Genomic DNA, 23923 nt, shown 5'->3' with positions numbered 1-23923 from the left:
CCCCTGTGATTTATACTCTAATAAGGTCAATGTGCATGGTAAGAGGACCAGCGAATTTGCCAAAATTTCAATTTAGAAAGAAAGTTCCTAAAATATTTACTGATTTTACCTTAGTAATGCAAAATCAGCACAAAACATCTTTTGTCTTCACACACCAATTTTGGTACTTCTATTTGCCTTGACAACTTGATTATTTTTTGACAATATTTTCTGTTTTGTTCATACACTATCTAATAGAAAGTTAGAAACAACAACAAACTTGAACCAAATAATAAGTACCGGCCAGCTGTGGCTGGCCGGTACAAAAACGTGATTTCAACTTAAAATGCTTCTTCTCACACAAATTACGTAGGACAATGACGCCACTTGTACCTATGCAATGTTATTACCTAGTGTATATGGAGTTCTCACAGATTTGGGACCAAAGGTCATTAAGGGGTCACTTCCGGTATAAAACGAAAAACATTCACAAAATTGTATTTGCTAAGAAAAGCATAGGACAGTGGCGGTATGTTCACACATAAATTATGGTTACTCTGTGTATATGTGGTATTTTTATTTAGGGTCAAAGGTCATTAAGGAGTCACTTCCGGTATAAAACGAAATACATTTAAAATGCTTCTTCTCCCACAAATTACGTAGGACAGTGACACCACTTGCACACATGCATTGTCATAACCCAGTGTGTATGGGGTCCTCACAGATTTGGGGTCAAAGGTCACTAAGGGGTCACTTCCGGTATAAAACGAAATACATTATGTTCACACATGCATTGTGGTTGCCTAATTCATATGTGGTTTTTTTTAATTTGGGGTCAAAGGTCATTAAGGGTCACTTCCGGTTAAATCGAAATACCTACAAAAATGTATTAGCTAAGGAAAGCACAGGACAATAACGGTATGTTCACACAAGAATTGTGGTTACCCAGTTTATATGTAATATTTTTTGTGGGGTCAAAGGTGATTAAGGGGTCACTTCGGGTATTAAACAAAATACCTTCAAAAATACCTCGCAGGCGACAGCAACCATATCTAGTTTGAATTGTATCACTATGATAATATAAATATTCACATTAGTAAATCATGCAATACTAGGCGGTCACCCGTCTTTCGCGGTTTGTAAAAACAGAAGAATTCTTAGTTTGGGTGGTTTATGTTTTCAGTCAGTTTAAGTTAGAATCTCGCTCCATCAAATTTTATGCACATGCAACCATCTATGACGATTTGACCCCCAAATGGCCCAAAATATTGCAATTCGACCCCGGATAATCCCGAAATGACCTTCACATTTTTGGTGTTGCATCGGTGGTCAATCCAACCAAATTTCATGAACCTGCGACAATCTGTGGCGATTAGACCACGGATGACCCAGAATGGTCCCAAAACGACCTTGAAATTGTTGGTCTTGCATCTGTGGTCAATCCCACCAAATTTCATGAACCTGCGACAATCTTTAAGGGTTTGACCTCGGATGACCCTGAATGACCCCCAAAATGATTTAGACATTTGTTGTCTTGCATCGTTGTTCGCTTCCACCAAATTCAATTACCATGCGACAATCTATGGCGATTTGCTGTTGTCTCAGCCAACTGCTTGGCTACTGACATGTGTTTAGACTATTGTATTGAGACAATCCTTTGTGTAATTTTGGTTAATTTTCATGGTCAGGATTGTACATTGTAAGATATGACCTTGCGAAAAATTAGTTCTTTTTTGGCTTAGTGTAGATACATGCCTTATTTAGAAGTTTGACTCATTGGGATTTTGTAATGAATTCCACTAACAAGATCCATACTTAAATTCAGTACTTTTTTTTTAATTTTCAGTCATTTGTGGCCATGAAAGCAGCTGTTGCAAAGGCTTCCATGAATGCACCACACATGAAAGAAAAGTACCCCATCAAGTGGTTGCAGTTTCATAAAGCTGTAATAGAAATCCTAGGCACAGGTGACAACAAACCCTACATGACGTTAAATGAGGTACGTGTACATTAACAGTAACTTATTGCATAAATAAACTTGAATGTGTTTTCTGCGCATGCATAGTGGGTGTGGCTTTGGGCAAAACAGAGGTGATATGTGCACGTTAAGCATGTTGAGGAAGACCGGGACTTTCAGAGCCTCCAGTGTTGGCTTAGAGGGTTAAGCACGTTGGAGCACGTTGTTTTCAGCTACATTGCTACACGTGAGCGTCAATGATATCTTGCTTGACTCGCAACATGGATTTCGTGAACGCCTTTGCACCGTCACAAAGTTAATAACATATACTCAAGACTGGGCTACTTCGCTCCAACATCGAGGTCAGACTGATGTCATATTGCTTGATTTTAGCACAGCTTTCGACAGAGTATCATATCTTCTGTCAGCTAAACTGGATCATTACGTTATCAGGGGGTCAAGCTTTGTCCTTGATTCGTTCATTAATACATAACAGAACACATAGTGTATCCGTGTAGTATCATCTGGCGTAACCCAGGATCCATTCCAAGGACCAACCCTGTTTCTTCTATACATCAATGACATCCAAGACCAAATCCAATCCAAAATAAGAAGATAATGCCATACTCCAAATAGTTTCACACAGAATGGTTATCCACCTGGCTGATGCATTTTAACATCAAGAAGTGTGCTGTTCTTGCAATAACGAGGAGGCGTAAAGTCATGCACCGCTATTATAACATCTCTGGTGAGTCCCTTAATAGATCATACCTATTACCTCCGTGTGACCATTTCCCATGACCTCCGCTAGACGACCACTCTCAAATGATCAGATAAAATCGCCATGTAAACAAGATGTTAAAGCTAAGGCCCGTATACGCGTAGCTGGAATATGCCTCTGAGACATGGAATCTACATACCAAAACTGGAGTGGACCAGCTTGAGCGGGTAGAAAGAGCTGAAGCTCGCTTTGTCGGTTACCCCTCATGACCATCTTGGGATGGGATCCACTCCACACCAGACACCTACTTGGTGGGTTCCAGTCTAGCTGTTGTAACCACCACACCAGGCTTTTTATGGCACCCTCGATTTCTTCTTTGTTTTGTCGGCTTTGCTAATTCTTCACCTTTCACCTGCGCCAATCCCAGTATTATCTTCATCTTGCTGCACAGGGATCACCGCACTGAAGACTGAAGTCCAGTCTTCCTGCATATATTCTAGAGTATCGCAGCAGCCGGCTAGCCTACAAATTTTGCTTCAGACAATTGAATACATGAATCCAAAACCCACCCAAGTCCATGGGAAGTGATTTTGAGAAAAAAAACCGTGTATCATTTTAATTCCTTCAGTTAGATTTACCTGGTCAATGTGGTAAGTTGTACGTGCAAATGGGTGGGTTAAACTGTATTAGGTATGACGATTAGCATTCGTGGGATTTCGTGGGGTTCATTTTAAATTCTGGACTTGGGTGGTTTTTTGAATCATATACAAAGACACTAATGTTGGAATGATATTACCACTAGTAAGATAATACAAAATAAAGCACAAAGTTATGTATAATGTTGATACGCATTTTGCCATGTAATATAAACCACACACTTTCCTTGATTAACCCCCTTTTTTTTAAAGTCACTCTCCAGCAATCGAAGATGTTACAAGTGGACTTTTATACATACTGGATTTCAATCAATGTGTTACAAGACTCAAATCATGGACTTGGGTTGATTCTTTCATACATGCTATTTTTCACATGCTCAATAGACACAGAGGATGAATTTGAGTTGTTCTTTCAAACATATGAGAGGCCTATGTATAGCAACACTTTCCCATGCTTAACTCAATTTGGCCAAAGTATGGACTTGGGTGGCTTTTGTATTCATATATTCAATTGTGGGATCACAATAACCGTAACTCACTTTAGAGGGTTTGATTGAAGGTGCCTTCATGTTGCCTGCCCTCACCTACTCATTTACAGTCTAAATATATACAGAATTTAACCATCGCATACCTGGAGATAGTGTAGCTGCTCTTTTCAAATTGGAATCATGTAGAAATCAAAACTAGATGAATATAAATAAGCTTAAGCTGAATGATGATAAAACAAAATAATTCCTTGTTGCTAGCTCTGCATATAACCTTATATTAACCAGTTCTCAACGTATGTGAAACAATCATCAAACCATCTCATTCTGTACACAACAAGATTGATTAATGTAACTCTTTGTTATATGGCAAAAAAAAAACTAAACAAAAACAAACCAAAAAAAAGATACAAAAACACAAAAATACAAAAGCAGAGCTGCCATACTTGGCAAATCGAATGGAACAAACCACTCCTCTGCTGAAAGAGCTTCACTGAATGCCAGTAAATGAGCGAATTCCAACAAATTCCTCACATATATTTTGCTTATAAAGGCACATTTTCTAATAGTATGTTCTTACAATCACCTGCTGACGGCAGTCTGCTTGAGTGTAACATACGGGGATAATGCCTTCTGAAATTCTGTGCCAGCTCTCTGGACGCAATTACCTATAAAACTTCGTACTTTTAAAAGTTTTTTGTGTTTTTTTCTAGTTAAGTTGTACATTTTATTGTAGCCTAAGATGTAGTGTAAGTTGTACTTTTTAAGATCATTGTAAAGCGCTTTGTTCATACTTATGCCAAGGCGCTATATAAATTCCGTTTATCGATTAAAATAATATCAAGGTAAAATTTAAGTGTGCTTGGGTTAAAATATTGTGACCATTCTTATCAAGATACGAGGATTATTTATGTTGTCAGAAGAAGTGTCCCCTTTTCTATAGGCTTATACAAATGTAGGCATTAAATGTTTGTAGGTGATCAGAGAAAGTAGTAGTAGAACAACCACCCAACAGGAGTATGGACAAAGTGGTACTGTAATTTTACTTTCTAGGGCAGTTGACACTGCGTACCTTTTTCTATAGAAACAATCCCGCTCCATTATTACATGATTTTTAACTGGATGAAACTTTTTCTTAAGGAAGTAATAATATTGCGTATAGTAAAATTGCAAAAACAACAACAACAACAACAACAACAACAAAACAATAATTATTAGTAACGGAAAGAGCTCATTATGACACATGATTTTTACAAATCTTCTGTGATATTTATTCATGTTTTATTTTTATCAACTCAGACTCAACAGTTAGCAGCTAGATGTGGCATTAAAGATGAGTCGCAGTTAACTACTATGCTGGGTCTCTATCATGATTTGGGAGCCATCATCTGGTTTGGAGAAGATAAGATCTTGAGTAATACTGTAATCTTGGACCCACAGTGGCTCATTGATGTGTTCAAGGCAGTTATTACTGTTTTGCCCGATGAAAAACAGGCAAGTTAAGTCACTAAGTGTTGACGGTAATATTAAACAATTCTGACGCTTTCACTTGTGTCTTGTCTGTAACGTTGAGTTTTGTAGCGACACCTCAGAAAAGTTACGAGCATTTCAATGGTAAAGGGTCGGATTGCAAAAGTGGTAGCCCAATACAAAAGTCCAAAGCCAATGAACACGCTATAAATTTATAACAGAAACATTTTCTTCCGTCAGTGATAACCTTTATTGAACCTGTTTATTTTAATCTCATGCTATTCTATTCTTATTCTCATGGATTAATTTTTTACTCCCTATCAGTTTACTTCAGTGTATCCACTATTCACAAATGCTGTAATGCAACATCGCATGCTTCTGACAAGGTGTCTTGTTTCTTCGTCAATGCTGTTCCAAATCTTCTAGCATTGTCGCTGGCTTATTTGATGAACTTAGCCATTCAGTTCAGAATGTCCCACAGGCTCACTAATCCAGAGCCTCTATTCCTTCAGTGTCAAGAAATGTCTGTGTTATTTTGGATCTGTGTGGTGTCGTATTATCTTGCATGAAAACAAATAATTCACCGATGGCAGCAGCACATGGGGCTACTGCTGGTCATAGTACTTGGTTGACGAATACCTGTGCATTTATTCCTTTTCTCAGATCATTGAGGTATGTTTTGCCTTCTTCACCGATTCCTGTCCATACCATCAAACGGTCCCCCTCCAAACACTTCGTGTTCTTTTATGCATTCTTTTTGTAGACAACCATCTTACGGACAGACTCTGCATTCATCTGTGGAGAGAACCTTCGCCCATTTCCGACGGTTCTATCTGAATTAAGTTGGTTCCTAACTGCCTGGACACAACATAACCTGTCCACTGGTTGTCCTCCCTTTCCTCTCCTCTTGTGTATTCTCTGTAAAAACTGAGGTACTGGAATGTAAAAAAATGGAGAAAACAAAAACAGACATTATTAATGATGTTCTAATAACTTAAAATTAAGTACGGTTGAAACCAATTGTCTTGTTCATGATTGTACTCCTGGGTCAGCAACTGATTTCTAGTAAGGTCATCATTGTTGAGGTAAATTTAAACTGGTCACACAACTATAAAAATTTGACTTACTCAAATATTCGTCCGTCATCCGACGAGACATTGTCAAGAGTGGTTGACTGGAGCGGGATTTGGTCATGTGACTTAGATATGACGTCAGGTTGGGAGACGGCTGGTAGGTGGTGGCTGACCCTGTCCGTATTGAGATCCGGGTTATAAGCAGCAATGTATATGGATTCTTTCACCCCCGCTGGAACCATCTAGAATTTAAGATTTCCACTTCTTCCGGTTTGAATTGATGACTGTGAGTTTTCATGTGTGACCAAACTGGTGAGCTCTCGCGACTGTGTTCTTTCAACCGTTTGCCTTGGGGTCTTCCTGTCTCGCCGATATACCGTGAGTCACAGTCTTTGTATGTCGTAGACCACACATGTTCGGTCAGATTTGCTAACTTTGTCTTTCGGACTGACAAGCATATTGCGAATAGTGTTAATAAACCGGACATGAACAGTTACCCCTGCTTTACTGATCTTCCTGCTGAGGGCTTCAGTAACCCCTTGGATGTAAGGCAGGCTTGTGTGACCCACCGTGGGAGTATCTCGTTGAGCAAGAGGCTTAGGAGTAATCTTTTTACTGTCAGTTAAGTTCCAGGCCCATTTTAGTGTAGCCACAAACCGACAATGCTCGTTGAACATGATGAAGTTCTTGCTCTAGATTCTCATTATTAGATGAAATGACATTGTCACGGTGTTTTAGTGTTCTTATAACATCCAGTTTGTGCTCGAGAGGTTGATGGCTATTGAAATTTAAGTACTGATTAGTGTGAGTAGCTTTTCTGTACACGCTGAATGAGAGTGATCCGTCCAAATCCCTTCGGATAAGAGTATCTAACATAGCTATACACTGATTGTCCTCTCGCTCAACCGAAAACTTAATTGCGGGATGCACAGAGTTGAGGTGGTTCGTGAAGTTGTCAATGTCACACGTTTTAAGGACTATCATGGTGTCATCGACGTAGCGTCTCCAGAACCGTGGTGGTGAATGGAAGGAAGAGAGCGCTTTGTCCTCGAAGTCCTCCATGAAAAAATCCGCGACAATGGGACTCACGGGGGAGCCCATAGCGGCGCCTTCTATTTGGGTATAGAAAGTTCCATTGTGAGTAAAGTATGTGGTCGTCAGACAGACTCTCAGGAGATCAATTATCTGGTTGGGACTCAAGGTGGTTCTAGTGGAAAGTGTATTATCGTTGGTGAGATGCTTATGGTTAAATACCACTAATAGGCCTGGGCGATACATGGAAATACGACGAGTAACTATTTGTTTGCATGGCATCTAAAAAGACTGCATTAAAATCGCTGAAATTGATCAAGTAATATAGCCAAAAAAGTACCTTTTCGGGTTTGATGGTATATTTTCTCTCATTATATGCAAGTTTTGTTGTAATAGTACCAAATTTCATACGCACGGCTTCGGTTTTTAGTAAATATTCGCCCTACCATATTGTAACTTTCAGCTTTGAGGACGCACTGCCATTTTAAGGTGTTTACGGTTCAGTGCGTTAAAACAAGAAAAGTCTCAGGTCAACCTATGTTGAGTTTTTGATCATTTGGCATCTAAATCATATTTCATGTTTCACCTGATATTAGTGGCATTTAACTGTGAGAGTTCTGAATAATTATGAGAAAATTCCACCCGAAATTAGCCATTTTCCCATTGAAACCCGTGTAATACATAATTAGTGGTATTTAACCTTATGGATAACGTCCAAACTTTCATCCACTGGAACTGTAAATAGAGCGCTCACATCAGACGAGACCAAACTTTCATTGTCCGCGAGTTTGATAGCAGATAATTTGGTTACCATGTCCTCACTGCTAATGATGAGAGTATCTTAGAAATAAATTTGGCAGTATTGTAGGTTATAGACCCACAACTTGACACAATGGGTCTGAGAGGGCACGCGTCCTTATGCACTTTAGGTAGTCCGTAGAACTTTGGAGTGTTCGATGAAGTGGGGGTACTTGACGATAAGTGATTACATTAATAACACCATCATCACGAAGTGATTGAAGAAGTTCAATAAGCTGATTGCGATACATCGATGTTGGGTCACGCTTAAGTGACTTATAAGTATTAGTGTCATTGAGAAGATCGTTGGCTTTATCTTGATAATCGGTCTTATTCAAAATCACAGTTGCACGCCCTTTATCAGCGGGTAAGATTGTTATGTCTTTGTCCTCTTTAAGTTCACGTAGGGCAGTTCTTTCCTCTTTACTGATGTTACTTGGAGGAGGCTTGATTTGCTTGAGAACTTGTACGCAATCAGATCTTAGTTCTGCGGCCTTATTACGAGTGTTTCCCAATAAATGACAGACTGTTTCAACCGCTGTGACAAATTCAACAGTGAGTGATTTGCTAGGAGTAACAGCAAAGTTTAAACCCTTCCGGAGAACCGAAAGTTGAAGCTCAGTGATTTGACAGTCCGATTTATTTATGACCCATCTATCAGTGATATTATTACTAGCATCATCACTCATTTATGAGACAGGGACATCAGAACGGGAAAGTTTCTGTTTGCTTTCTAACCGGGAGAACTTATCTTTCTAACGGGAGCAACACTTGGAGAACTCAGCCTCACTAGCGTGGGTGACCCAATTCTTGACGTCGGTGTAAACATCAACCGGTAAACAGGTAAACAAACTTTCATCCAAGTCAGCGATTCTTTGTTTCGTGACATTAATGGTGTAGTAAATTTGACGAATCCTTTCATTCAGAAGAAGATGTTGCGTGTTCTGAATAATCCGTTGAGCATGGTTCCTTTAACCGCAGATTTTAGACTCAAACTGGGAGGATACAATCCATGATGTTTACAATGCATCGTGAAGTGAAGGTGGTTCCGGAATCTCGCTAGTTTTCGCTCCATAAATTCAAGGCCATCCGGCCAAGGTCATCATTGTTTCCAGTTGCTTTAACTCCTTAGATTTTATATACTCTCTATCTCTCTACAGTTGATGGACGAGCTGTCTCTGAGAGTAACACCAGCTTCTGCAATTCTACATTCTCGTTGAACTTTGGTTAATTGTACCATTGAAACCTGAGATTCGCTGCTTGTTGAATGTCCTCTTGTTCCAGATTAATAAATTCTTGTTACCACAATAAGATCGACTCCATTTTGTTTTATTGTCACTGCTTTTCATAATGATTTATTAACCATGCGACAAACATAATGGTTTAAATTTGAATGAATAAGGCTCGCACCAGGTAACTTTTGAAATCCGACTCTTTACTATTGAAATGCTTGTAACGTTGTTCAACAAGATCGCATGGCAACAAATAACATTTGCAGTATGAAATGCTACATTCAGTAATTAATTTGCTCAATACTTTTTTGGTGTTTAAATCACATCGACTTTTCTTTCAAGTGTTACAATGCTTTCTTTAAGTCGTTTATATTGAGTGCACTATGTTCGTGTGTTTTGGATTTCATCTTATTTCAGGGCTCCCATGAATATTTTTGAAATAGGCAAGAGTATGTGAAGACTGGAATACTAATCAAAATTTAATAATTTTACAGGATCAGAAATTCACCAAAATGTGGCAGGAACTACAAGACCATGGTATTTTGAAAAATGAACTCATAGATCATGTATGGACGAAGTGGATAGATATTAAGCAGGAACTACTGGAGTTGATGGAAAAGTTTGACATGGTGTTTAGACAACCTGCAGAGGTAAGCATATAGTTTAATTCTTTCTTTGTTGAAAACAAGAAATAAAAGAGAGTAAATAAAGGGGAGAAACACACCAAAATGCCACTATTTTCCTCAAAATCTACAAATGAGAATAACACAGGTAGGTTTTTACTATCAATACATATAATCAATAATATCTCAAATCAATCTAACATTCTCACCAATGTATCGGTTAGATAAAAAAAAATAGAAAGACTTTTGTTTGAAATGGCCATTTATTGCAACATTATTCCACATTGACAGGGGCGTACCAAGCGGGGGGGGGGGGACAGGGTGGACGAAGTCCATGGGCCCCAAGGGTTCAGGGGCCCCGAGCACAAAAGCGAAAATTAAATAAGGCTTGATACTGAAGAGCAGGACCAGGTTTACCATTGGGCCAGAGGGGCCTGGGTCCAGGGCCCCAAAATTGCCCTATGCATCTTTCTTTATGCCTAATAACAGCATGTTTTTTGGCCAAAATAGGGCAAAATTGTTAAATTTTCTGCGCTACGCGTGCATTCAAATAGCAACATTCATGTTGATCTAGGGCTAAAATAGTCTAAAATTGAATTTTTATGTATAATACGTAAACCAAACTTGGCCACGGACTTGTTTGCACACCCGGGGGGGCACTCAACACAAATTTCCATACGGGTATGTTCCCCCCAGGAAAGATCCCCCTTTTGGATTTCGCAGCTCCGAAAGACCCCCTATATTTGACCATAATAGAGCTCCGAAAGATCCTTTATTTTGATAATTTCAGCTCTAAAAGACCCCAAAAAATTTTCTTTCCTCATATTTCTGGTCCCTTTTTTTCAGGCGCGATTTTCAACCAAAAAGCCAAGAAAGACCCTTGATTTGGACTGTTTACAGCTCCAAAAGACCCCCTTTTACCGGTATGCCGTCCGAGCTCCCAAAGACCCACCACATCAAAATCCCGGGGGAACATACCCACCAAAAATGGTGTCCACCCCCCTTGGATTGCACATGCCTTCCTGATCCTCGGCACGTGAGTTCGGGGCCTTCCAATTTTGGCCTGGCATCCCGCCCTGGTTAAAAGGGTCCGCACTGCTCCTTGTCCATGGGCCCCCGATGCTCTAGCTACGCCCCTGCACATTGAGCAGGCTGATGGGTCTCCAATATTGATAAATATTTTTCCTTCTTTTGGAATTAGTGTAATAACACCTCAGGATTGCTCATCTGTCGCTTTCCAAAGCAACAGTTAAAGCAATTCACCACAATGTGACCAATTTCGCCCCCCCAAAAAACAACAACAAAATTTTGATTGGAAATCCATCAGATCGAGGACTTTTACCATTTTTCATATCTTTGAAAACTGCGGTACAGTCTTTCAAGGTTACAAGAATTTGAAGATTCCACTGTAAATATCAGCATAATCACTATACCATCATGTATACAGGTTAGAGTGGAATTAAAGTGCGTATCCATTTTGAAATCATTAGTAGAGTATGACATGAATACAAATTATCACTTTGCATAATTATTAAAGACACAAACAATTTTTGTTTTTGCAATAATCATGAATGATCCTAGCATTTAGCTCTAGGTCCAGGGACACTCCAAACCCAAAAAATTAAAAAAAACTTTAAAAAATTTTTTTTTCTGGGATCCCGAAAATTCCTGCCTAATGTTCGATTAGTTCATTAATGTGTTTTGTAGTGGTCCAGAGGGGCCTCCAAAGGGTTTTTAAAGCGTAGAAGCCCAGGACCCCCGACCGTGATGGGCGAGAGCTCCACTCGCTTCGCTTTTTTATTTATAACATTCGGCCGAAACCTAGGCTAATCCCAATAGTGCTCAGAGGCTACTAAACTCGCGGGATGCCATCCGGATATGACGGGACAGGGATAAGGAAAGATGTCCGATTTTAGATGCAGGAGGAAAACCAGAGCACCCGGAGAAAAACCTGCGAGGACGAGCATGGATCGGCAACCAAACTCACATGTGGCGCCGCGGGGAATTGAACCCCGGCCACAGCGGTGAGAAGCGAGTGAGAAGACCTCTACACTAACACACCCTCCCTAATCACCATTTCTATTAGGATCATAGATTTGTTGGTGTTTATTTAAACAGGATGAGGATGAAGAAACAGAAGAGAAAGAGCAACAGCCAGAATATTGCGTGCCTGCATGTCTGCATCCAAAAAAAGGAGTTGTGAATATAACTGATGGTACATTCTACGTGGACTTTGGCACCTTTCTACCAGGCAAGTACTGATGTTTGTATACTCTTAAGGGTAGACGAGGTATTGTTGGTCGAAGCAACCTAAAAATCGATTTTTCATTATCTAGATCAATATAGTATTGAAAAATAACACCTTGATGTTATGCAGAAGTTCATTATACAAATCGTATACTTTGCAAACTTGCTTAAATTATTGTTGTTAATGAGTTATGTACGTTTTACAAAAGTGTTGTTGTTTCAGCCCTCTTTACAACGTAACTCAAGAACCGCAGCACCTATAAAAGTATATATGTGATATTTTAATTCTTCTACACACTCGCTATGAATTGAGCAATGCAGTTTTTGCCAAAGCTCACTACCATTCGTAAGATGCTGTGAACTACCAAATCACAACAGTTTAAAATAATTAATAACCTTAATGCAGTAATCTGATAAAAATACTTCTGAATCTTTAAAGAATAATGACTGCGCATCAGTTGTTTTGAGGGCATTGTGAAATATCTAAACATTGTGCATTGGAACCGAGGAATATCCCGAGGGGTGCAGCCCGGAGGAATATTCCGAGGTCCAAAGCACAATGTTTAGATATTTCACAATACCCAAAAAAAACTGATGCAAATCATTAATCTCATTCACGACCGTCACTTTTCACTTGTTTAATTCAATTTTCGTCACATATCCTTCTTTTAAATTTGAAAACAGAACACAATTTTCACTGTATCTTTCGTTTTCCCTGTCAAAAATCCTATAAAGGAAATACCGCTAGAGACCAATCACGCTAGCGCGCAAATACGGTGGCCAGCATCCGCGTAAATAGTTCAAATACATAACACGTCACGCGGCGCGGTCATTGTAAAGCGTACTTGTAGCTACGTCACGAGAAGTGGTCATTATAGTTTTTCAATGAACAGCATTTGCGTCCGCGTATTTAAACAGCGGACTGAATAAAATGCGCACGTGACATCTACAAGTCGCCATACCGTGTTCAACGATGTAAGGTACCCGTATGTACACAAATTCCACACGCAAAAGTATAGGCGAAAATGACAGGTTACAAGGAAAATTGTTTTTGCAAAATAGTGGCATTGATTGCAAAGGGCAAAATAATTTGAGCGAAACATGCACTCTTTATTTAGATTTTCCATTACGGATAAAAATAATTAATGACGGAAAAGCTAGATATAGTTGATTTAAAAACTTGTATTTCAGTATTTCCGTGCTAAATGTGCGTGGCAATTGGCCATATTGATGACGAAATGTGATCTTTACTGGCATTAAGGTCAGAACTGAGTAGCTGCCGATGGTGTTATTTGATAATTGTTGCATGTGATGATAGGGAACTTAGGGGGCTGTTATTTTCTTCGGGAGGAATGGGTCATGGATTTATTTATTTGGGAGTCAAGATAAGTATTTCCACCCCCCAGTGCCGCCACTGAACATAACCCTGACCCTAATTTTAACTCTAGTTTTTACGCAAATTGACGAAACTATAACTTTAGCCCTTTTCGGAATAATGACCCTCGCTCACATTCAATTAAGTATCAAAATGGACAAAAAAACAAACAAATTCAAAATGTGTTTTTACGTACCTTTTTGTTTCCCCCATGCTAAATCGGTCATCTGTACACCCTTTGACGTACAATTTAGAGTATAATACGTAAATGACTGTACATGATCATCCCGGCTCGAAGATGTTGAGGAAGACTCGTATACTATACATCACGCTCATACGTTATATGACAATTTGACGTACAATCACGTATGTTATGCATGGTTTATAGTATGGTCGTCATACACATTATTGTCATGGTATTATATATTGTAATTGTATACGTCAATTTTGTTCAGTTTGGTTCAAACGGCTTATAAAGTTTTACTTTACACGGAAGGGGAAACTTAGCAAAAAAACAAATAATTTATGAGTGTAAAAGGGGGAGGGCGGATTTTGCCTAGCCGAACGGGGGAACAAATAATATTATAATATAATAAATTATAAGTAAGGCTAAGAAAAAAAGAAACTCTGTTCTACGGGCGGACGGACCTTTCAAGTAGGGTTGGTCGGTCGGTTTTTTGTTGTTGAAATAACCCAAAAAATCACCAAAATTTGTAAATAATTTGCAATTTGAGAAAATATAAAAACATTTATTTGTATCGAATTTCTATTTCTCAATTTGTTCAAAATCTGGGTCGGTCGGGCCCATAGAACAGGGTTTTCTTTTTTCGTCGCCTAAGTACATAATAAATAAATAAATAGCAGGCGGTACATTTAAGGAAAGGTACAACAACCACACTAAGTCTTTTCGGCTAGAAAAATACGAAAAGGAGACAGAACTATCGAAATATGTTTAGGGGCTTAAACACAAAGATGAAAAGTTCAACATCAGTTGGGATATAGTCCAAAAATCCAACACCAAAATGAGAAAATCAGGAATTTGTAACCTTTGTTTAGAAAAAAAAATGGCAATCTTAAACTCAAAAATGAGTAATCCAAGAATCTCGCTCAACAAAAGAAGTGAGCTGATAAGCAAATGTCGTCATAGCCGTGTTAAGAAAAAGTAATGTTTCATATGGTATGTTTAGGCCTATTCATTATTTTCTCCATAACCTATTTCACCACCTGCCGTTGTGCGTCATACTTGCGCTAGGTGTGTTTTTCGACACCGCGTACGTTGCGTGCACGCTTTATTTCGTTGCTAGGTTACGGAGTTTTTGGAAAGGCCTTTGATCATCGTGTTTTTCATTTTTAATTTATTCACCTGAAGATCGCTTTGGCGTGAAACACAGTGTTGTGAAATGTATTAATATCTGTGTCTATATTTTTAAAATAACACTGTTGATTGGTGTTGTTTTCTTAGATGGTTTCTTTCATCGTGTACTCGTACACTTTGCACGTTGGTCATCGCAGCACACATATGAGGCCCCCAAACTGTTCTACCACTTATGTGAATCTTTTGTTGGTCCTAAGGACAAAAGACATGAGTGCTCTCTGCAGATGATTCAAAGTAGTAAAAATAACAGTGCATGTATCAAGGTATGTTTTGATTAATTCTACGTCATTAAGTAACAAACTTTGACATATTTTGCTAATTTAAATTTAATGTAATCAAAATGATGGATTTCATTAGTTTCCAAATTTGATTGGAATACCAATGAAATATTTGAAAGTGGCAGTAAACATTATATGACGCCAATTCATTTCATTTTATTTTATTTTATTTAGTACTCAATATACGGGCAGTAAACATTATTATAAATTGCACTCATTTTGGATTAATTCGTTTGTATAGTTGTAATTGCTATGGTAGCATCACGTTATTTTGTTATTTCTTTTAAACAATCTAGAGCTGATACAAGGTTGGTAGTATTTGTATTCTTGTTAGATATACCAGTCTTTAAAAAAGTTGATATCATTTGGTGGAATTAAAAATATCACAATTCTGCTATTGTAGATAATGCTCAAGAAAGTAGCTACGCATGGAGAAGAGTTAGAAAGTACAGGTGAACCAGATCCAGAAGTATGTACAAGGGTATGTGATTAATACGGGCTGTAACAAAAAGAAATATATACAATTTAGAAAATGGTATTAGGCAAACATTAAACTTATTGATTGAATTAAATAGTACTTGCCCGTCAAGGTAAATTCTTAAGCTACTGCATAAGATTTGTTTCAATAAAATCAGTGCTCTATAAGCGAAGATATGGCTAATTATGTAATATAGTCCTAATATACCTTGGGCCACTTCCGTGTCTTTGTGTAGCGAAAGTGACTGAATTTAGTTGAATCATGAACCATCAGGTCGGTGCTCTTAAGACTGGGTAATTTTAAACAATAGGACATTTGAACTGGTGTTTTAATTTATCAATTAAATATATTATTTATCAACTAATGTAGACTAGCGTAAACTAATAAAGAAACCAAGTTACGCTTTTCTGTTAGCCACGATGTTACTGATTCCACTGCATATAACATTGTTGCCATAATCTATTTTATTTTTTTCAAAAAGTGAATTTACAAATGTATAATTTTTATTTTTACAGTCTATATACATCTATTGATTAGTCGAGAGCCTTAAATTCACCATCTTGAAATAAATTGTAAAATTATAATTAAGTATTAAATAGGATGGCAGTAGCACTTGGAATCACTTTCCCCCCATAGGGAAGTGGAATGTGCATGAACGGTCCAAAAATGGCTGTACTGTGGGGCTCAATGGAAAAAATCACTAAAAATTAATTTTGACAACAACATCTAAGTGATGTTGACTTACGTTGGTACTGGCATAATACTGGATTCATAAACTATCACATAGTGCAATCTATGTTCCACCAAGTCGACACTCGTTAAAGCGCAAAAGCAATTTGTGTGTAAATCAAAACCATCCAAAACAGCTTTCTTACAGTAAAGAAGAGGAGGTCATCTGGGGTCACATAGAGTAGTGTACATTGCACATGTGCCCGCTGTCACAATTTCACACACACAATTTTGGACAATTTGGTGACACTATTTTTGTCTGTAACTTCAAAAGTATAATGCGCTATAAACATAGAATCCCCTTATTGTTTAGGTAATTTGATTCTCTTTCAAATGAAAGAACTTTCAGCTAAAAATACTGAACTTCAAAAGTTAATGATTATCTTTTACATTAACATAATAGGCATTTATTGAGCGCCCCACAAAGAACGGAGCGCTTTACAAAAGAATATATACAGCTACATGAAACTAATACAAACAATACAAAGCATAATATATGTCAAGACAATTGGATAAGAGCATGATAAAAACTACTTGAATAGGTATGTTTTCAGATTTGCTTTGAAAAGCTGGAGTGTACCAGCTTCCCTGATCTTACCCCCTACCCCTGATCACAATATTATGTTGAGTCCCCGTAATTTTACTCATGTACGTCTAGAATTACCCAATGTTGGCATGGAAGGGGAAAAGTTTAATAAAGGGTTTAGGCTTGATGCCAAAGAAACCAGGATTGTGGCATGTGGAAAAACCAAATGCGGTCAAAATACACTGGGTGTTTTGTTTCTGTAGCAGGCATATAACCAGCATCTTGCTCACCGATGCAAGGCCATTGCGACATGAAAGTATTGTACCATTCATGTTCAATTATACTTCAATTAACTAGAATCGACAATGATTGCACGATAACTTGCTTTAAACTGTTTTGTGTCCCCGTTTAGTATGAGTGGTTTTTATATTAGTTTCTTTTTTTTAGTAACAAACAAACTAATGGTATTGAAAGAACTGAATGTTCTCTACTTTGAGCATGACAATGATGAGAACATCGCCGGGGAAAATCGGTTACTCGCATTACGCAAAAATTAATTGCCATAAACTGGTGCAATTTCGATTGAAAAGTTTTCTCAAATATGTTACGAGTCGTACTTGACTCAAATCAGATTTCAAGTTAATTTTGTGGAGAGGAACATTAAGTATTTCCATCTCAATACCCTGGATCAAAGCATTAACTGCTGAACTATCCTCATTAACGGGCAAAGTTCCTTCCAGAATCACAGAACGTGTACAACATGTGTCTCGCACAATCTTTATGGGCTTTGGACTACCAATTATAACTTAGCGATACTACTCCCTCTAAATCATTTTTCTACTCCCCACCCCCTCTTCTTCCGTATGCATACTTTGATATTTGTGAATTTCCTCGACTTGTATTTATTCAGCAATAATTGGTTTGTAATATGCATATGACTCTTTTGAGTTTGAATGACATTAGTCCATTTATCTCTATCTTCATTCTCTTCCTCCTCTATTGACTCTGACCCCTCTTGACATTTACATCCTGTCACTTAGGACAATACCCTAGTGTCCTGTGAGGTTGCTTATTTACATAATTATATTGCTTTCCAGTTTCTCTCTGTAGTAAACCGTCTTTCATAGAGGTAAGACATGCTTATTTTGCTCTGAGCTTATCTTGTTTGCTACTGAGTTCTATTTGAACTTCCCTTCAGTTTTTGACTTGAATTTGTTTTAACTTTTTTAATCTTGTCTTTGTCTTTGTTCCACACTCCAAGTTGGTATACCTGGCTCGAATCTTTCTAATCCCTCTAACACAAATGGTTCAAATTCCTCACACACCTTGTCTGTGTCACCTCCCTTTGTGGGAATTCTTGTTTCTTGATTTCAATGACTTGTTTCTTTGACCCAAATGACACTGCACATCTTACAGTATTATTAGTAGATGGCTGTTGTTTTTGTGAGTCTTGTCTGCCTTTTAAGAAATAACACTGGGTCATCGTATGTCCTGGTCTCTTACAGTGAGTACAAGTTCCACCTTTTGGTTTATTATCTATTTATTACTCCCTGGGAACCCTCTACCACTACCACTACCACTATGATGTGAATTAGTCTAAGATGTGTACTTGAGATCCAAACTATTCTAGCGTTCTAAGCGTTTTGCTTCATTCTCCTGTTTTCATCACACATTTTCATATTTTCACTGTTTAGATTTTACGTTTAAAATGTCCGTTTCCACATTTTGTTTGATGTTGCCAAAATTTCGTTTCTTAATTAAGGTTTTTGAATTCATGAGCAAGATATTACATGAGCTAAAAGACAAATGGGCCAGAGGCATCAAGTACATGTTGACTGTTTGCTGTGCGGCTTGCAGGGAAGAAGGAAAGGAAAAACTTCACCTAATACCGATGATAGAGCGCAGAGGTGGCTCATATCTCTGTAGTGATACAAAGAAAATGATACCTGTTACACAACTGTACTGGGAAGCAGGCACTGGTGAGTTGGCACTAAAGTCAAAATATTACTGTAGTGGTTCCCAACCTTTCTGTCACAAGGTCACAACATTGCAAAGGAATTAGTTGGGATAATTATGACATATCATAATATGTACCTTTTTCGACTTGTTTAAAAACCTTTCTAATATCATATGTACCTTGTTTGGTCAATGATAACAGGGCCCAAATATGATATTGATGTAATGAAAACATGTTATTCTATTGGGTGTTCACAGATTTGGGGTCACAAGTCATTAAGAGATCACTTGTGTGAGATGATATACCTTAAAAATGTCTGTCTCTCTGCCACAAAAAGTATATCACCGTGACGTCGGTTGCATACATGCATTGCCTTTAGCCAGTGTATATGTGGTATTCACAAATTTGGGGTCAAAGGTCATTAAAGGGTTCACTTGTGGTTGGAAACGAAAGACCTTAATAATATGCCTCTTTTGGTTCAAATAACAGTGTCACCACTTGTACACATGCATGGACAATAACCAGTGTAAATGGGCTGTTCACAGATTTGGGGTCAAAGTTCATTAAAAGATCACTTCAAGTCGGAGACGAAATACCTCAAAAATGCCTCTTCTGCCCCAAATAACATAGCAGAGCGACATCACTTGTGTATATATCTGTCTCAGTGATGCTCACTGATTTAGAGTCAAGGTCATTAGTCAGTGTCTGGTGTTTTGGATCAAATGTCACAAAAACGGTATGCTTGTGTATGTGGTGTCTGGACCAAACTATCTAGTTGTTATTTCATGTTTTTCTGTATAACACATACTTGTGGTATTTTTTCACATTTCTGCCCATTTTTTAATAATATCACATTTAATCATTCCTCAAGGCTGCTACCGTAGAAGAACTAGTGGAAGCCGCACTTGCTAATTAGCCTGACTTATACATAGTGTATCCAACTCAAATACTCATCACTGTGATTTTTACTTTTTAAGAACTAAACTATTTCTTCAGAAACCTGGGAGGGGTCATCACCTGTAATTGTACATCCCCTTAATATTTTGTTATGCTTTACTCAAAGTGCTGAAATAGTATTCGTAATAGCTATCAGGAAAGGGTTTTCTGTCCATTTTAAGCCTGAAATAAACCTCACTGGCTATTTTGGCATTTTAATGTTCTGTGGAGTATTTAACGTCTTAATTATGATAATAATGTCAGAATTACTCTGTTGACCTGATAAACACAACGAATTTGGCTGATTTCATTTAGAAATGTCTTTTTTATTTCATTTTGCCGTTGATGTGGCTCTTGTCTGTTTTAATTGAATCTGAAAATAATGAATAAAGTTTCAACAAGCATCTTGCTAAATATAAGTTTCTGGAACGTCAGTATTTTGTTGTGCTATTATTTGTTCAGTGGTTTTCTTTTGTTTGTTTGTTTTTGTCGTTGTTGTTGTTATTGTTGTTATTTATTTATTTTATTTTTTTCATAATAAATACAGATCTATCATCCTCAACTGAAAAGCTACAGCCAACAACCCCGGAACAAGGTGAGACTATAAACATAATGGATATATAAAAGGTTTTTGTAAATTTTGGCTAGGATCCCGGTAAAAAAGATCTCACTAAATTCCAAGTCAAATTTAGCTACAAATCATGTCAAATTTTAATCAATCCTGTCAGATGTGACACTATTCTGGTCAAGTTTGACTAGAAATCTAGTGAGATCGTAGTTCATTATGAATCAAGTCAAATTTGACTTTTTAAGAGTATACATTCAGCTAAAACTAGGCTACATTATTCAAACTTGTTGCAAGCTATACTGGTATTCAGGGTTTATAAAAAGAAACAATAATTGCCACAGGGCTCAGTCTTTGGTATGGATTATGTCTATTGTGTACGCTGCCCCAATTCAAGAAATATTCGACAGGCACAATCTTTGCAATATTTCATATGCAGACGATTTTCAACTATAGGTTGTTGTCAAACCTGAATGAGACGGCATGCTCTAAAAGCTGTTGGACTGTATTCATGATATCATAGCATGGTAACTGAGAACAGGCGCATGCTTAATGAAACAAAGACAGCTTTTGCATGTTAACTCTGGGTATGCCAGAAACGTTCCTGATACCATCCCCGGGATACCATCACCATCAGCAATGAACATTTCCCCGTCTAAGGAAGTTTCCAACTTGGGTGTGCGGTTTGATGAGAATCTGACGATGGATAGCCATGTTAAAAGCGTTTGTTGAGGCGCATTATATGACCCAGGATTTCATCTGATTCTGACGTTATACTTTATTTTTCAAACAAATTATTTTCCTATTTCGTTTGCCGAGAGTAGTAATTTTAGATAACGATTGAAATGGTGCTTTTTGAAATTCTGGCCTTTGTGCTTGAGATATTGACCTAATCTACTCTGTAACTGCTGAACTAAGCAATGACTTTTTTTTATTGAGTTTAGGAATTAAATCTAATACTAGAACTTACTTTTTGCAACTATTGCGACGTTGCGTCTAGAACCACCAGACTTCATCAGGCAACTGACCCGCTGGGCTAGTCACGTGAAAGCCGGCTAGGTATCGTCTCGATTACCCGGTCCCATGCATGAGATAAGTTGAAACGGAGTCCACCTTTCTTATTCATGCATGGGACCGGGCCATCGCGACGATACCTAGCCGTATCACCCAGCCCAGCGGGTCAGTTGCCTGATGAAGTCTGATGGTTCCAGACGCAACGTCGCAATAGATGCAAAAAGTAAGTTCCAGTATTAGATTGAATTCCAAAACTCTGTTTGAAACTATTGGATGACTAAGAACATTCACTCACTTCTTTTTATTCCTACTAACCCTAACGCCCATGCCTATTTGAAAGAGGGGGAAGGAAAGAAGCAAGGAAGAAGAAAAAAAGAAGAAGAAGAGAAAACTTTTTTTCATGGGTACGCTTTTGAACCAGGGACCCCTCGAGTGCCAGACTCGTGCACAGCGATACCTTGCTACGGGGGTCTATCTTGGCCTGCCAAGCTAGGGTCGGTTAGGCTAATGAGAGGAACCATTTGAGGTATATTATAACATAATCGAACAAATTTTAACTTTTGTCCCCATCATAATCTCCGACACCTCGTGGTAACCAATTCTAATTTAATACTTTGAAATGCTAGCTCAATTATCACTACAGATAGTACTCAGCGCGTACTTATATCTATGAATTGATTCTTCCTTTCTATACGTGTTATTGAAGGACGTCATGTAATGATATCATATTGCTGGACTTCAAGAAAAAATGGTTTCCAAATGATAACACTGAGAAATGAACTCCAGAGGGCTGGTTTTAAGGTGTGGCTTGCAATAGGTGCAGATGGAAGGAGTAAGTAATGAATTATTGTTATGTAACATTATAAGCCTATTTTGTGTGATTTTAGTTTATTAAAATATTGGACCATAATCACTCATAACACAAACTATGTAGAAGAATTCCTACCATTTGTTTTGATTTTTAATTCAAGGCACCAAATGCAGACTTCTCGCTGTGAACTATCAGACGCTCTGAAACTTCAGGAGCTTTATTAATTATGCCTTAAATTTCATGAAAACAAGATCAAAGAAACAGTAACAGTGACTGTGACTGTATTTTATCAAGACTTGATGATACAGTATTAGTCAGAAACAAGATACTTTATAAATATTTTCAATTTAACAGTTTACGTGAGTAAACATTACAGTGTAGAAAAAATCACAAGACTTGATGACTCAGTTACCGAGTTATGCCTTTTTTTAAACTAAAGCTACCCTGAATAATTATGTAACAGTTAATGGTTGTATTATTTGACTTGTATCACGATTTGCTATAAACAACAATAATATTCAACAATGCAAGTCACCTTTAAATGTTTATTTTGAAATACAAGTACCAAATATGTTAAGACAATCGCATAAAGCAATGACCAGTCACCAAAGTAAGCTTGGAAAACGGCAATTGAAATTGGCTGCTTCATTCAAATAATGGGTATCAACTAGATGTTCTTTCCAAACATAATTTTGTAGTCTTTATTATTGTAATTTAAATTGAGCAGAGTCAAATTGATGTATGGACATCAGCTATGCAAATTTATAGGGGCGCTATGCGGCCCTGATTTGGTAAAATGATCTAACTTGAAAATCGATGTTTCTAGAAAAAGAGTTTTGGACAAAAAAGTTTGGACATTTGACGTTTTTCCTTTTGAATAAAATAAATTATTAAACACATCTAATATCTTTTTAAAACCTTTTTATTTGCAAAAATTTGGCTAATGTGGTTGAGTTATTTTGAAATCTATCTTATCTATATCATCAATGCGTTAGGGTTTGTCTGGAGCCTTCTAGAGGGTCTTGGCTAATGTGGTAAAATTATCTAGCTTTGAGATCATTTTACCACATTAAATACACGGAAAAGTGACAAAAAATGTCAAGATAGGTTCTGCTGTCTTCAAAATGAAGCACGATGGTGATTTGAGGATGTCACCGATGGAAAGAGCGCCCTCACATTACCCAAGATATGAATTTATCTCAAAATGTCCCAATTTCGAGTTTTACCAAATTAGGGCCGTATATCCATTACTGTGCATTTGTTCCCTACATGGTTAAGTTTTAATACTGTAATTTATTTTATAAGATAATTTACCGTAATTGCATAGTGATGACTTTAAACAATCCATCAGACTTGACATCTTTAGTAAAGATCATAATCTCAAAATAATGCCCTTTGTGTTTCACTGTAAAGAAAATGTTACTTTTTGTTTCATAGGGGGAAACATGGATGATCGGATAGCAGAAGCTGTTGATGGTGCTTTTGTTATTCTACTGTCTTATTCAAAGGAATACCAAAAGAGTAAAAGCTGCAAAAATGGTACGCCAGTATTCACTACATTTTTGTTTATTTGTTTGTTTTGTGGCTTATTTTTGGCTTTTGACAT

The 23923-nt window shown here is 37.6% G+C and overlaps 1 protein-coding gene across 1 annotated transcript in view; it reads left to right on the top strand.

Annotated features, from left to right (window-relative positions):
- LOC140157475 (uncharacterized) overlaps positions 1-23923 on the top strand; it is a 149744-nt gene that overhangs the window by 55581 nt on the left and 70240 nt on the right. Inside the window, exons 29-38 of the mRNA XM_072180680.1 lie at positions 1826-1978; positions 5098-5292; positions 9898-10053; positions 12145-12277; positions 15111-15286; positions 15705-15782; positions 18797-19013; positions 20475-20522; positions 22213-22338; positions 23755-23856. Of these exons, the coding sequence (XP_072036781.1) occupies positions 1826-1978; positions 5098-5292; positions 9898-10053; positions 12145-12277; positions 15111-15286; positions 15705-15782; positions 18797-19013; positions 20475-20522; positions 22213-22338; positions 23755-23856 (1384 nt within the window). The remainder of the gene's footprint in view (positions 1-1825; positions 1979-5097; positions 5293-9897; positions 10054-12144; positions 12278-15110; positions 15287-15704; positions 15783-18796; positions 19014-20474; positions 20523-22212; positions 22339-23754; positions 23857-23923) is intronic.

The sequence above is a fragment of the Amphiura filiformis genome, chromosome 7 (assembly GCF_039555335.1).
Source record: "Amphiura filiformis chromosome 7, Afil_fr2py, whole genome shotgun sequence".
Taxonomy (NCBI): domain Eukaryota; kingdom Metazoa; phylum Echinodermata; class Ophiuroidea; order Amphilepidida; family Amphiuridae; genus Amphiura; species Amphiura filiformis.
Note: the sequence above shows the minus strand (reverse complement) of the source record. Positions and strands in the feature narration are given on the sequence as shown.